Source organism: Equus przewalskii, chromosome 9 (assembly GCF_037783145.1).
Source record: "Equus przewalskii isolate Varuska chromosome 9, EquPr2, whole genome shotgun sequence".
NCBI classification, from domain to species: Eukaryota; Metazoa; Chordata; class Mammalia; order Perissodactyla; family Equidae; genus Equus; species Equus przewalskii.
Genome location: NC_091839.1, coordinates 81219816 through 81233486, shown reverse-complemented (window position 1 = coordinate 81233486; position 13671 = coordinate 81219816). Strand labels below are relative to the sequence as shown.

Sequence of the window (13671 nt, the reverse complement as noted above, 5' to 3'; positions counted from 1 at the left end):
CCACATTTGTGAGTGAGTTGATTTTTCCTGATATCAAGGAGAGAATTTGTGTTACTCTCATTTGTCAGAAGGGGAAACCAAGGCAAGGAAGTTTACCAACATTCCCAGGACATAAAAAGCTTCCAGGCAAAGTCAGTCTTGGGAACATCATACAGGCTGCCGTTCCATTGTTAACAATTGGAAAATATATTTTACTTTATCTAAACCATTACAAAAGCAAGCCAAGAAGAATATTCTCCCAGAGAGAATTCTGACCTGTCAACGAGAGGTTCCAGAGGCAGGATGGACACTAAAGTCCAACTCCAGCCCTTCTCTCTGGGGACTGATGCTCAGGACATTCCACTTGTTGAAGCCACAGGGCGAGCAAGTGGCCCACAGAGCCCAGAACCTGGGTTTCTTGATTTCCAGTCCATGCTCCTCCTACCGCATCCCTCTTAATTTTAAGATGCATTGCTGCCATGGAGCAAACACCCGTCAATCACGGCCCACGGCCCTCGGACCCTGTGCCGCACAGTGTGTCTTCCCTCCCTGCCCCATTTTTCCGGTTGGGGCTCTTCAAGGAAGGGCCTGACAGTAAGGAGCCCTGTTCCCTTTCACACCTCCCGGTCAATTTACCTGGAAAGCCGTGCAGAGCATCTTCAGTCTCCAGCACGCCTCTCTGTTTGGCCGCCTGCAGCTCACTTTTGGATTTCCAGACCAGCTTGACCATCCTGATCATCTCTGGCGAGTCCCAGGGCAGCGGCCCCTGCTGGCACCCCGGCCGGCCGGCCGGCGAGGAGGGCAACACACCCTCGGGGGCCGTCCACCTTCTGCCTAGCTCTGCCGAGGGGAAATAGCGCTCCAGCACAGGCATTCTGCCCTGGTCCCCAGGAGAGGAGCTGGGGCTGCTGCTGCCGCCGCCGCCGCCGCCGCGGCCGCTGCCACCAGAGGGGAAGTGCTTCCCAGGCAGGGGAAGGCGGACCCCCGAGAGATCCTCTCCAGCTTCGCGAAGGCAAGGCTCCTCCAGCCTGGCACGGCCCCCTGTCCTTCCCTCCAGGCCCCGCACAAACGCAGCTGCCGAGAGCAATGCCCTGCGCGGGGTTTCTCGCTGGCGAGGACCGTGCTGTCCTCGATCCTCGGAGACAGAGCGCGTTTTCTCCCCTGTCTCCCTCTCTCTCCCTCTCTCTCTCTCTCTCTCTCTGTCGGGCGCTGACTTCACAGCACTTAATTAATCCCAGGCTTCAGCTGGAACGACAACAGGGGAAAAAAAGCCATCGAGGTTTTTGCATTGGCTTTTCCCCTTCTGATTTATCTGTTCTCAGTTCTCTTTTGTGCTTGTCAAAGTTTGCAAGTAGCTGGTTTAGTCGCTAAGGACTTCAGGCAGGGAAGCGGGGCTCCCCTTACACCAGCCTCTCCCAGGGGTCCTCTGGGGTCCAGTTATGCAAGGTGTCAGGTAAGGAGGCGCCCCGTGGTGCGGGAAGCCTAGAAGCTCGCCTACTGCAGCCCTGCCAGCCCCACGGAGCTCTCGGAAACCGGGAAGCTGAGCATCCGCACAAGCAGTTCGCAGCTGCCTCTCTCGGGAAGGTCTGGCCGGGGGCCACCTCGCCTGTCCTCCGCCGTCCGCCCTGGGCTGGGGTCATTCAGAAGGCCCTTGGAGTGATCCTGAGCACTACAGTTCACACATTCCCTCCTCCGCACCCCTCCCCCCTTTGCTGTCCTTCGGTTCTCAGCAAACCTAACTGGGTTTTGGCCTATTAGTCAAATCCCTTTGTAACCTCAGCTGCCCTTCAGCTGGAAGGGAAATAACATTGAATCACATTCCAAAGCTAGCTCTGAGAGCAGTGAATTAGGGAAGCATCAAGAGCCCCACGCAAACGTGCAGTGGGGCTGCATAGTCCGCGCACATAGCTTGGGATTGTTAAAAACCCATTTCAAAGGAAAGTAATACATAATAGTTTGGAAGGGTTTTCGTGGGGGGCAAGAATGGCAGTGAAAAGAAGGAAAGAAAATATTGAAGAGTCACTTTCCAGAGACAGAGCACTGGGGACTTAGTCCTTGGGCCGCTAACTGCTGTGTCCCCACCTGAGAGTGGTTCAGCTGAGGACAATCATGGCCACGTGTCTTGGGTCCGGCTGCTCAGAGACAGAGGCGCTAACCCTGGAAGTCAGAACCAACATAACAAATGGGGACGCCCCCTGTAGCTTATGAAAAGCACTAGACAGCAACGAAAGTGGGTGGTATTGTGTTTAGCACTTTTGCCAGCAAATTGAGTTTGTAGGAACAATTTGAACTTGAGCGTTCACATGGATAGCTCCCGTTTCCTCAGAGGCCATTGCAGCAATTCTGTCTCCTGCTCACCTCTGCATTGCAAGGGGCTTGATTCTGCCTGGCACCTGACTTTGCTGGTGTGCAATCTATGGCTCCTCTCTGCGTTCCTTTCAGGGCTGGTTTATCAACAGTCGTTTGATGTCTCTTTAGGGGAGAGAAGAGCAGACTTGGGGGGAAGAGAAGACGGTTGCAGGGCGTGTTTTATTTCCATGCCCTCACCTCGTTTTTTAAAAGTTGAAACCGGCAAAGGCTACTGCAATTTTGTTGTTATTATTCCTCTAAACCCATGGTTAATAAATTTAGCTTTCCACACTGAATTAAGTGGATTTTCTTTTTTTATGCATGGAAAAGTACCCTGGCAAACCTACTCTCTGTCCCAATGGATGAAGAAGGGTCAACGTCCTTTGCGAGTCTGAAACAACAATAAAAGACACCGAAGACACTACTGCTCATGAATTTCATTATTAAAATATTGACCAGACAGCTCTCCCTGTAACAGCCAGATATTCATACAACCAATTAGGGAGTAATCAGGGATCCACTGATGAGAAAGATGGGCCTTTTCTTACTTCCCTCTTGGCTGAGAGATGAAAGGATTTGAGCATCGTCTGACACTCCCGCCGCTCTGGACAGCCCTTCCAGTTCTTCTCTCCCCTGCCATCAGACTGGGCATGAAGGCTCTCCAGAATTGAGATGATTTTACTTAATAAGTACATGGAGGCTGCTGCACCCTATTAGCATATTTCCTGAATAATGTCTTAGATTCATCCTCAGTCACAAACTTCCTTGACATAACAACTGAAGAGTTTCCTAAGCGTTTGACTATTTTTACTTTTGTTCAGTTATTTTGCAATAGTGCTTAGCATCAGGATATCCTGACCCTTGGAACAAAGGGGTTAAGAACAAAGAAAACAAATATATGATATAATATGTCACATACACCGACATATTAAGAATACAGCTCCACATTGCACATTTCTTCAAGAATGACATTTTTTTTAAATCAAAGGACATAAATTTCCACTGTATTCTCTATATTGTTTTACATGTTTCTTTGTAAAAATATCTTAGCGAAGTCCCAAAATGTTGGATCATTGAACATGAATACTTCCTGGTGGAGGCGGGTTAGGGCCAGCAAACCCCATCTCAAACCTGCATTCTCAGAGAGGAATCTGCTTAACCTGAAGATTTGAAAATTGAAAATATTGCACAGTTAAAAAAATCCTCTCCGATGTGGGATTATCTTCGTCCCAGGGCAGAAGTGCAAAAATACCACAAGAAAGGTCGTTCTCATGGTATTTCTGGCTCACATAGAAACAGGAAGTACAGGAAATCTTGTGAGAAAGCTTGGCTCAGGAGGTTTTTGGCTCGACTGCAGGCTCAAGAGATTGGGACAAATTGACGAGATGCTGGCACTTATTGGACGAGAATCACCAAACCACACGAGTTCTCCAAAAGGTGCTTTGTTACATCTCATGGGCTGTGAGCTGTTTTGTCTTTCTTATAGTTACTCTGGAAGAGCATACCTGTAAACTTATGACTTCTCCCTTGCTCAGTGAACATCATTCGCCTTGAGATAGTGTCTGTAGCCTCAAGTTTGGGTCACCAGGGATGAGCAGGAGGGGCTGGGTGGAGGTTCTGTGCCCAGAGGAGTCAGGGAGCAAAGAGATCTCCTCTACATGACTTGTAAGGATTCTTACATATCTTAATATCCATAATTACTGTGCTACAGATAGGAAATTTTAGGATAGACTTTCAAAATAACTTCATTTTTTTTTCAGGCATTGTGAGTCAATCTAACTTTCCATTAAGAGGAAAAAAGAGTAGTTTTTTTCCTGTGTGTAAGAAATGCAATGAGAACTAACAAAGTCAAAACAGCTTGTTACAATGGACACACTTAACTCTATCAAAAATACTTTGCTGTGTGTTTGCAACTCTAAAGGAAAGAATTGATAACCACAATACTAAAGTATATAACCAAGAAAAAAGTCGAAGATTCATAATGATTTAGAATCTGGATCATTTTGAAGAATTTCTGGTGTTTGGGGGACTATGTAGAAACCTGTAGACTGAACAGCTGCTCTAGTCACTAAGCAAATAAGCCCTTATTATAGAAGACATAAAAAGAAAATATTAACAATATTAAATATTTCTAATCATTTTAGAGAGTGTAAACTTCTAAAAACTGAGAACTTAGAAATATATGTGCATTTCAAGGTTCTATCACTTTGAGTCAATCAATAGATTCTTGCAAAACTTCATTTTAATGAAAGTCTTCTCACTCAGATGTTTTGGAAGTACCTTGTACACTTATTAACTCCCATCCCTCTTCTATCTTTAAAGAAAAATTTCAAACTATTGAGGGAGTTTATTCATTTTGTCCTGACTTTTCCTCTCCATCAGTTCAAAGACGGATGTGTAAACCACATACACACTTATGACCACCCTGGTTTCACAAATGCAATTCAAATGAAATTCAAAAGGAGCGAGGAAGGAAAAACAGGTCTTTCAACTTTGTTTAATGTAGTCTAAGTAGAAGAAGCTCAAACAATTTACAGCGTCCTTCAGGAGAAATAGAAATGTAATAACTTTGGCCTTAACTAATCTCGAGGAACGATGCCAGCAAGTAGGGAAAAGGACTTGGTCTACAGACCGACCATAGAAGGCAGCACATATTCCCACTGTCACGTGGTGGAGAGGGGAGAGAGGATGGGGCAAGATGAGGGAAGATGAGGTGGCAGAAGCGGAAGCAGAAGGGGTTGAGCTGACAGATTCCTAGTTTGACTTCACAACAGGTGTCTAAACTACAACCAAGTATTCTCTTCGTCACTCTGCAAATGTGTATTAATAGCAAGAGCAACTGCAGAAGGGAGACCCTCTTGTGCCAGCCCCTGGTCCTTTTTCAGGCACTGGGGACCTGCCGGCCTCTCCCACCTTGATTCTCGTTTTCACTGAGTTACCTCTTCTCTATTCCTTTTCTTTGTACATTTAAAGAGAGAAACTGAGGTTTTAGGTGGCACAAGACCTCTATCCTGGCTCTCAGCTATCTTAACTACTGCACGGTTTACTGTCTCTGACAGTTAGCCTACAACAAATGAATCTAGTAACACAGGGGTTGAGAAGAAAATGGTAGGGAGACTGGATTTCTGCACTTTGCTCCCCCTATGCTGCTAAATATGACCTGCTATTCTCTCTCCGTTACTGAACGTCTGATGCTTTCCTGTGAGATGATGGCATCCTCTGGCTGAAACCTTTCTAGGATTTCAGAACTTATTTCCGATTGTGAAAGATTTTAAGTGGTGGTAGAGAACACTTCACAGTTTCATATTCAGATGTGTCAACTTCTTAAAAAATAGCTACAACAATGAAATCTTCAAAGTAGCCCTCCAAGACTACTGATCTTAGGGTTTTAAAAACTGTGTTTCAAAAAACTGAACTCACCACTGAGCTTTGCCTCAAACTCAGCGACATCTATAAATAAGTATGATGGCAAAAACCACCTTATTCATCTCACTGGGATCTTGTAAGAATGAAATAAGGTTGCACTATGAGTTATTTATAAATTGTAATGTACCATAAAATTTGAAAATTACTATTTTTAAACTATAAGAAATCATAATTGACAATTTACCTAAACTCAAATTTTGGCTATACTTTCCTGGAATCTGTTAGAAGGTTGAAAAGTCAAATCTCCCAACCTTTGAAGTAGGCCCCACTTTGGAAATTCATATGCTCATGAGGATGCAGGAGTAAAGGAAATCAAAGAGAAGGTATTGGAGAGAGAGTACTGGAGAGTGGTCCCAATGCGAGAGAGAGTGAGGGATTTAATGGTATAAAGGTGGGGAAGATAAGCAAAATGATGAAAGTGTGAATGAGATTAGATAGGTGAAGGACAAAATATGCAACAGAAGTGGCTCAATGGGACAAATATTCATTGTAACTGCATTTTGGAAGTGTGATAACAGCCACGAATCATGTCTGGGATGTAAGCCTGCATGATCTTTACTATGGGCTATTTGGTGCTCTAGTTAATGCTGCATAGGTTTCCTTGATTGGGAACTTCAACTTCAGTTCACAATGACTAATGGGTGTGTTTGATGTGCATGAGTTGTACAGCTTTGCATCGTATGCTCCGGTAGTGAACATGTGTCTTCTGGCCTCCCACTGGCCTCATTTCCCTAAACAAACTTATGTGGGCCTCAAATTTTTTCCTTGGGGTCTTTATTCCTCAAACATTTTTATAATTTTGATCATTCCTAGCTGATCTCTGTTTAATTGGTAAGTGTTTTTAAAAGAAGTGTAGCGTGTAAAACCAAATATAAGATTAAAAAGTGGCCTAAAGAAAGCCTGAAATATGTTTCCACTTCTTTTGCAAGTGAGATGCATGAGTTCTGGATGCTCTCAAGAATTAGGCCAGGCTGAGAAGATCTCAAGGTGGGGAGATGATCCAGACATCCTCGAATAACTGCTGGGACATGCCCGAGTGAGGCTTTTTTTCTTAATAAGATCTAAATAAACTAGATCACTAATAAGATATACAAAGATTATCAATATAGGCAACATAAAGGGAAGATGAGAAAATGGTAAGAAATAAGATCTTCCAACAGGATATATTTTTTCCCTTGCATTCATTTATGTTTATGTTCATAGAGTTCAAGGTCAATTTCGAAGAAGGAGATTTCAGCTGCTATATGTATATGAAGTGTGATCCTACTGCCTCTTCAAATTATTCTTTTTTTCCCCCTTTCTTTCACTTACTACATCCTAGTGACTATGAATTATATAAAATGTCTATGCCAAACGGTGTCCCTCAGTTGCTTGTCTAGAGGAATGCTTCGCACGCGCTATTTGCATACAACACGTGGAGAAGCTGTTACCGTGTGGATTCTGGTTGGGCAGGTCTGGGTGGGGACCTGAGACTCTGCATTTCTTTGGGATCCTGGGGATGAAGAGACTGCTAGTTTGTGGACCACACTTCCAGGAGAAAGGCTAGAGGACTATCACATGGCAGTCATTTTATGCCTCTCACGTAATAGTTATTTATGAAAGAAAATGCAGCAAAAGTCCAACACTCAGCTGGAAACAAGCAACCAGAACGCAGGGACGTTCATGACATCGAGTCACTGCTTGTCTTCTAAATTTTGTTTTGTTTGTTTCTTTTCTTTTATGAAATAATGTTAAAGAAAGTGTTGAATATCAAATATAAGCCACTGCAATGAATAATATATATGATGGAGTCTTAAATTCAAAACCAAATGGCTATTTTTGAGAATCTTTTCTCACCAGCTGCCAGACAAAATTCACTTAGGTCAGTTTGGTATTCCTCCTCCTTTCCAGCATTTTGCTGGCCTCCTGTTGCTGTTTTCAGAATGATCGGATACAGGCAAGACTCCGAGTCTTTGATCTCCACCATCAAGGATACTCTCATGGACCCTGGCTCCTTCATTCGATTTGTTAAAAGTCCACATAAAGTGGTCTTTGGATGAAGCCTGGTACTCTTTCTGGTGGTCATATTCCCAGCATGAATGACTGGTGACCAGATGATTCCACAAAGCAAAGATGGTAAAAAGAAAAGTAGGCATTTATGGCACTACCGCCTGCGGCCAATGGTGCTGCTGACTCAGAGAACCATACTGCAATGTCACAGCCTCAGCGAAACACACAAAAACCCACAAATAATAAATAAAATAAACAGCAACAGGCTGTGCTCTTTATCAGGTATTGCCCAGAGTTTCTTGCAGCCCCAGACATGGAATTCATGGGAAAGTGATGCCACAAGCAAGAGGTACGTGAAATCAACTGGAAGACAAGGGTAATCAAGAGCATGAGACCAGAGCACTGCCACATTTATATGATTAAAAGTGTGTACAGTGAACTAAAGAAGAACGCTTAGAACAAATGGAAGCATCTGCTGGTAATTGGAAACACAGTTTGCTGTATTTTTCCTCCATTATCTTTCTGCTTCTTTCTAGGACTAATTGCTTTGCTATGATGACAAACACCTATAGTTCCTGTCATCCATGGGCGTAACTAAAAAGCAAGAAAGAGAAAGCTGGCAGATGTTGGAATAAAAACTAATATATATCATGGATCTTATTTTAGATAATTTTAGAACCTGTTTTTCATTGTGATGGCAGGAGAATCGAAGGTGAAAAGCAAAACTGAGGCCACTTGGCTGGTATATAGACAGTACACAACACGTTCTCTGTGTAGGCCAGTCTGGGATTCCCGATGAAGCCCCTTTTTTGATACGTAGTGTTGCTAGGAGAATAATACCATCATCATGAAGGAAAGACAGCCCAGCACACAGAATATGTGACAATATTGATGCATGCATAAGATCTTCATCACCAAAAGATTCTCATCAAAAGAGGTTCCTTTTGGTAACTTTCTTTTTCACCCCACAGTCAAATTCTAACTAAATTTTGCTCCTTCTACTCCATAAATTATCTAAAATGATTGGGTATCTTTCTGCCTATAGGACATGGTTACTAGCTGGTCCAGCTCTATTTTCTTCTCTGATCTGAGTCCTGCTCTCTGTGCTCCATGACCTCCTTCCTGCATCCCTTCTGCATTCTGATACTGGGACTCCTTGCATTTGTTTGTTCTCTGATCTATGTTTGCTTTCGATGTTAACATTATGTTGCCTATTTAAGTGCAAGGTAAAATATACCTGCCTCTGACTTGCGTGTGTTCATATTCCTTGCCGCTCTTATGTTTGTGTGTCTCTGGTAGAGTTCAGGGTCAACTCCAGAGCTGCTTGTCACTGGTCTTTTCATAAAGGTCTTTTTAATGCTGTTAGTACTTTCTTTTCTGCTTTCAAACTTTCAGGAGTTGATTGATTGAGCTACTATCAAAATGTGTTTTTCAAGTCTCTCATTAACCATTAAAAAATTTCAGCGAAGTCTTATTTACCTTTAAAACTTGTGGCATTGTGAAGTAGACATACCTTGCTATCATGTCACTTTCAAATATGTAACAAATGAAAAGTAATGGCAAATGTGAATATTAATTTGACACAAAGAGAATTATTACTTACAAAAATAGTCCAAATCCCTTTGTTGGGCACTTGAGTTTTCGCAAACAGGCTCCCACTCACCTAGTCCTGTAAACTCACCCAAACATACGTTTAACAGACAAAATTTCTATGGAAATCATCTTGCTGCCCATACATGCTAGCAGCACTCTGATATCCTGTGTGGTAGGCAGAATAATGGCCTCCCAAAGATGTCCACATCCTGCTCCCTAGAACGTATGTTAGGTTACATGACAAAGAAGAATTAAGGCAGCAGATGGAATTAAGGTCGCTAATCAGCTGCCGTTAAAATCGGAGACTCTCCTGGATTAGCTGTATGGGCCCAGAGTAATCTCAAGTGTCCTTCAGTGTGGAAGAAGGAAGCAGGAGATGCAGTGTCAGTGTGATGAGATGTGAGAAAGATTCTCTGGCCATTGCCGGCTTTGAAGACAGAAAGGGGCCCTGGAGCCAAGGAATGAGGGCGGCCTTTAAAAGAAAGAAAAGACAGAAAGCGAAGCCTCTGTTAGAGCCATCAGAAAGGAATACAGACCTGCAGACACCTTGATGTTAGCCTAGTGGGAGCCACTTCAGACTTCCGATCTCTAAAACTGTAAGACAACAAATTCGTATTGTTTTAAGCCACTAGGTTAGTGGTGATTTGTTACAGCAGCAATAGAAAACTAATATGGTGTTGTTCACATTATTCTTCCCTTTGTTGGGAAAGATTGTTCCATTCATCTAATTAGAAAAAGTCCCATTTTCTTCGTGGAGTCTTTGTGCCCCACTTCTAATCGCCCCTTCTGTGTAGATAAAGCAGCACCTCTCCACTTTATTTATCTGTGAGTAACTTTACTTTTATCGCTGTTTGTCTTTGACGCTCTTGCTTGTCTTCCAGTTTACAGTACAGGGACCTATGCTTCAGAGTTTGTAACATAAAATCCTAGCAATGTACCCTTCATTCATTCATCCATTCATTCATTCAAGTTGCATTTATTGAGAGGTTAATAATTGATTGGATGCCCCATGCTAAATGCTTGATATACAAAAACGTGGTTCCTGCCATTAAAATTGTTTACAAACTTAGTGGGGAAGCTGACATATATATACCAAACTATAAAGCCTGGTGAATTGTAATGCTGTGCTATTAATGTGGACACAATACCTCTCCACGAGGGTTTGTTATTAATAACGATGACAACCAACTCTTTTCATTAAATTTTTCTGTATCTTGACAAATTCTAGGAATTTCTATTTAAAACTTAAAAATATCATGAGCTATATTAAATAGAGTTTGCACCTAGCCAGAAAAATGTGGGCAGCTAATTACGTTTTGATGATTATTTTTTATTTGCTGATAGAATTTTTAAAAGTTTAGCTGTCATGATTTTAAAACTTTAAGAAAACTCTCACTACTTTTCTCAGGTGAGTTGATGCTGTGTTCCTGGAAAATGGGTAGCTTAGGAAAAGTTCTTATTCCAAGAGAGCAAAGAAGGGGGACTCATGTAACCTTAGAGTTTTAGAGGACTTTAGAGATAAATTAACTATTTCAATTACATCATGTCTTAGTGCGGACTGCTATAATAAAATACCACAGACTGCGTGGCTTAAACAACAGAATTTATTTTTCACAGTTTAGCGTCTGGAAGTCTGATGCCAGTGTGTCGGCAGGGTCGGGTTCTGGTGGGGATCGTTTCCCTGGGCTGCTTTTTGCTGCATCCTCATATGGTAGAGACAGATCATCTTTCTACAGCGTCTTCTTAAAAGGACACTAATCTCACCATGAGGGCTCCACTCTCATGACCTAATCACCTCCCAAAGGCCCCACCTCCAAATGCCATCACATTGGGATTAGAGTTTCAACATCTGAATTTCTGGGGGGACACAAACACTCAGTCCACAGCGGATCGCTTTCTAATTTTGCCAATGATCCAGTATTATCCAGACAGCATGAGCTCTGGGTCCCCACAGACCTGAGCTCAAACACTTCCTTTGAGTGCTTATGTCCCCGGTACAGCCCTAAGCATTTTATATGAAGTGCCTTATTTTATCCTTACAAGAAGCTAAATGAGGTCGGAACTATCACGACCCCCATGAAAGGAATTGGCTCAAGATTCAGAGGCTATCAGGATCTAGAAGAGCGATTTGAACCCCGGGAAGCTGAGTCCAGAGCACACCCTCTCAGCACTCTTCCACACTCCTGTGTGGTTAGGATAAGGCAGTAGGAACGCTGCTTCATTCCAGACTGTAAGTGTATCCGGCTGTGTCATCAACATTTAAGTGGGGCAAGTGAGAAAGAACAATTACGACAGCCAGCGCCTCTTTCTGTAGCTGTTCTTCACAGCAGGATTGCCTCTTGTGTCCCTCAAGCCGTGTTCACTGCCTTCGTGGTCATGACTGTGCCAACAGGCTGGACCTTAGATCTTTGCCACAACCTTCATCCGGGAAGTGCTGAGGAAAGTCTTGCTGTCTCAGCAGGACTAGAGAGAACGAACATGGGCACACACAGACATTGTAAAAAAGTTAGACAAATGTCTGGTCTCCTTTCAAAAACGGGGGGGGGGGGGGGGGTGATTCCTTCAGATCAGACCCTAAACTCCTAAAGCAACTGCATTCCTAATGAAAAGAGGCTTGATCGACCCATGCCATCACTTGTGATTGCCGCAGCCACACACTGGGCTCTTTGGGGTAGTCACGGAAGAATATCAGAGTATCTCTATGTTCTTTAAACCTAACTACAGCAGCAACTCTTCTCCCTCTGACCTAGATTCTTGAGGCTGAAGAACCAGAGAAGGACGATGTGGGATTGGTGAATGGAGTCCACCAGATTTACCCAGGACATTGCACAGGTATTTTCCTTTCGGAGCCATTTAGCAAGGCTGCTTACAGTATCACGGTACCAGCTGCATCCGTGCATTTTAAATAGCTTGGATAGAAACAGAGCAAAAAAAGAGAGCCTGAAGTTTTTCTGAGTGTTTAGGAAATGACTTGGGTCACTTTTTGCATGGACGATAGTACATGTGGGAAATTCAAATCTGGCCCCCAGCTGACTTCTGTCCTGTGGTAACAGATCTGAGATGAAGCTGACGACAGCCATGTTTCCAGCAGACCAGGCATCTTCTGCTTTCTGCCCTAGTTGCTTCCTTTGGCTTTACTTTCACGTGGTAAATGTGGTTGCCTAGTGAGTTATATTCACAGTCCTTCTTCTAGGAAATGTGAACCTAGAAATTTCACATCACCTTTATATAGCACCTTCTTTTCAAAGGTTTTGCAAAGTGACAGAAAGGCATGGCTCTTCAGAAATGTCCCCAAGGCAAGGAAAGTACAATCCCTGGCGCAAATCATCTGATGTTCAGGATGGTCAGCTACTCTTGGTATTTCCCTGTTCCTGTCCTCAGTGATGATTTATTAATAAATTCACTCACCTATCTGAAATAGTAGTAAATACTCTAAACCTTTGCTTGACTAAACCCAATTAAGTCTGATGATTCCATTTGTCTCTCTACAGATATTAAACACATTATAATTGATGGCTTGTTTTATTAGCATTTGTCTCTATATCCATCTTGCAAGTAAATTCTGTATTTTACTTTTGTGATATTAGGTTATAAGAGTACAGGTATTTGTTTTTTTTGTTAGCTTCCTTACAGTACCTCCCAAAGTGGTCTAGATTGCAAGGATGCTGAAATAGCACTATTGTTTTGGCTGTAAAAATATGGAGAGAGTTCTGTGTGGGATAGCCACAGCATTTTTGGGAAACCTCAGAAGGGAATCTTGGTGTTGCAAAACCAAGTACTCTCTTTGACCTAAACCATACACTGGTTTTCCTGAAATTGTTGAAGGGTTAGAACTTTCACCCATTAACATGGTTAGCAAAGTCACGTTTTCCCTCAAGAGCACAAACGTGCAAATAAAAGAGATTGGTCATAGAAATCCACTTGAGGTTTCATTTGGGAATTGTGCAGTTGCTGCATCTTTCTTATCTCTAACCTATAGGTCAAATGTGCCACTTACATCTATTTTCTTCAAACTGGCATTTCTTGGGGGCTTTTCCTCTAGAACCTTTGGAGACAGAGTTTTCAGAAACAAAAAACTAAACAGCCTTTATTCTCCCATAGAATGATGGTGTTGGGAAAAGTAGACTGAGCCTTTGGGACAACTGAGAGGATTACATGGAAGCATATGCAGAAAGTATACAGAACAAAACCAGGCATAAAGTAGCATTCAATAAAGCCAGCTGTTAGATCTCCAGGGCACCTGCTCCCTTCTCCACGGAGCTGGCACCAGCAACCCCTTTAGGCCTCGGTTCCATCAGTAGAACCAGAAAGTGATACGTGGAGGGGAAGAGACAG

At 43.0% G+C, this 13671-nt stretch overlaps 1 protein-coding gene across 3 annotated transcripts in view; it reads right to left on the bottom strand.

The window, feature by feature from the left end:
• PDE7B (phosphodiesterase 7B) overlaps positions 1-13671 on the bottom strand; it is a 293310-nt gene that overhangs the window by 136878 nt on the left and 142761 nt on the right. Inside the window, exon 1 of one of the 3 annotated variants that reach the window (XM_008528288.2) lies at positions 616-1720. The exons of the other annotated variants lie outside the window; for them this stretch is intronic. Within the exon in view, the coding sequence (XP_008526510.1) occupies positions 616-853 (238 nt within the window). The 5' untranslated portion in view covers positions 854-1720. Of the gene's footprint in view, positions 1-615; positions 1721-13671 lie in introns of those variants that run through there. 3 annotated transcript variants of the gene reach the window in all.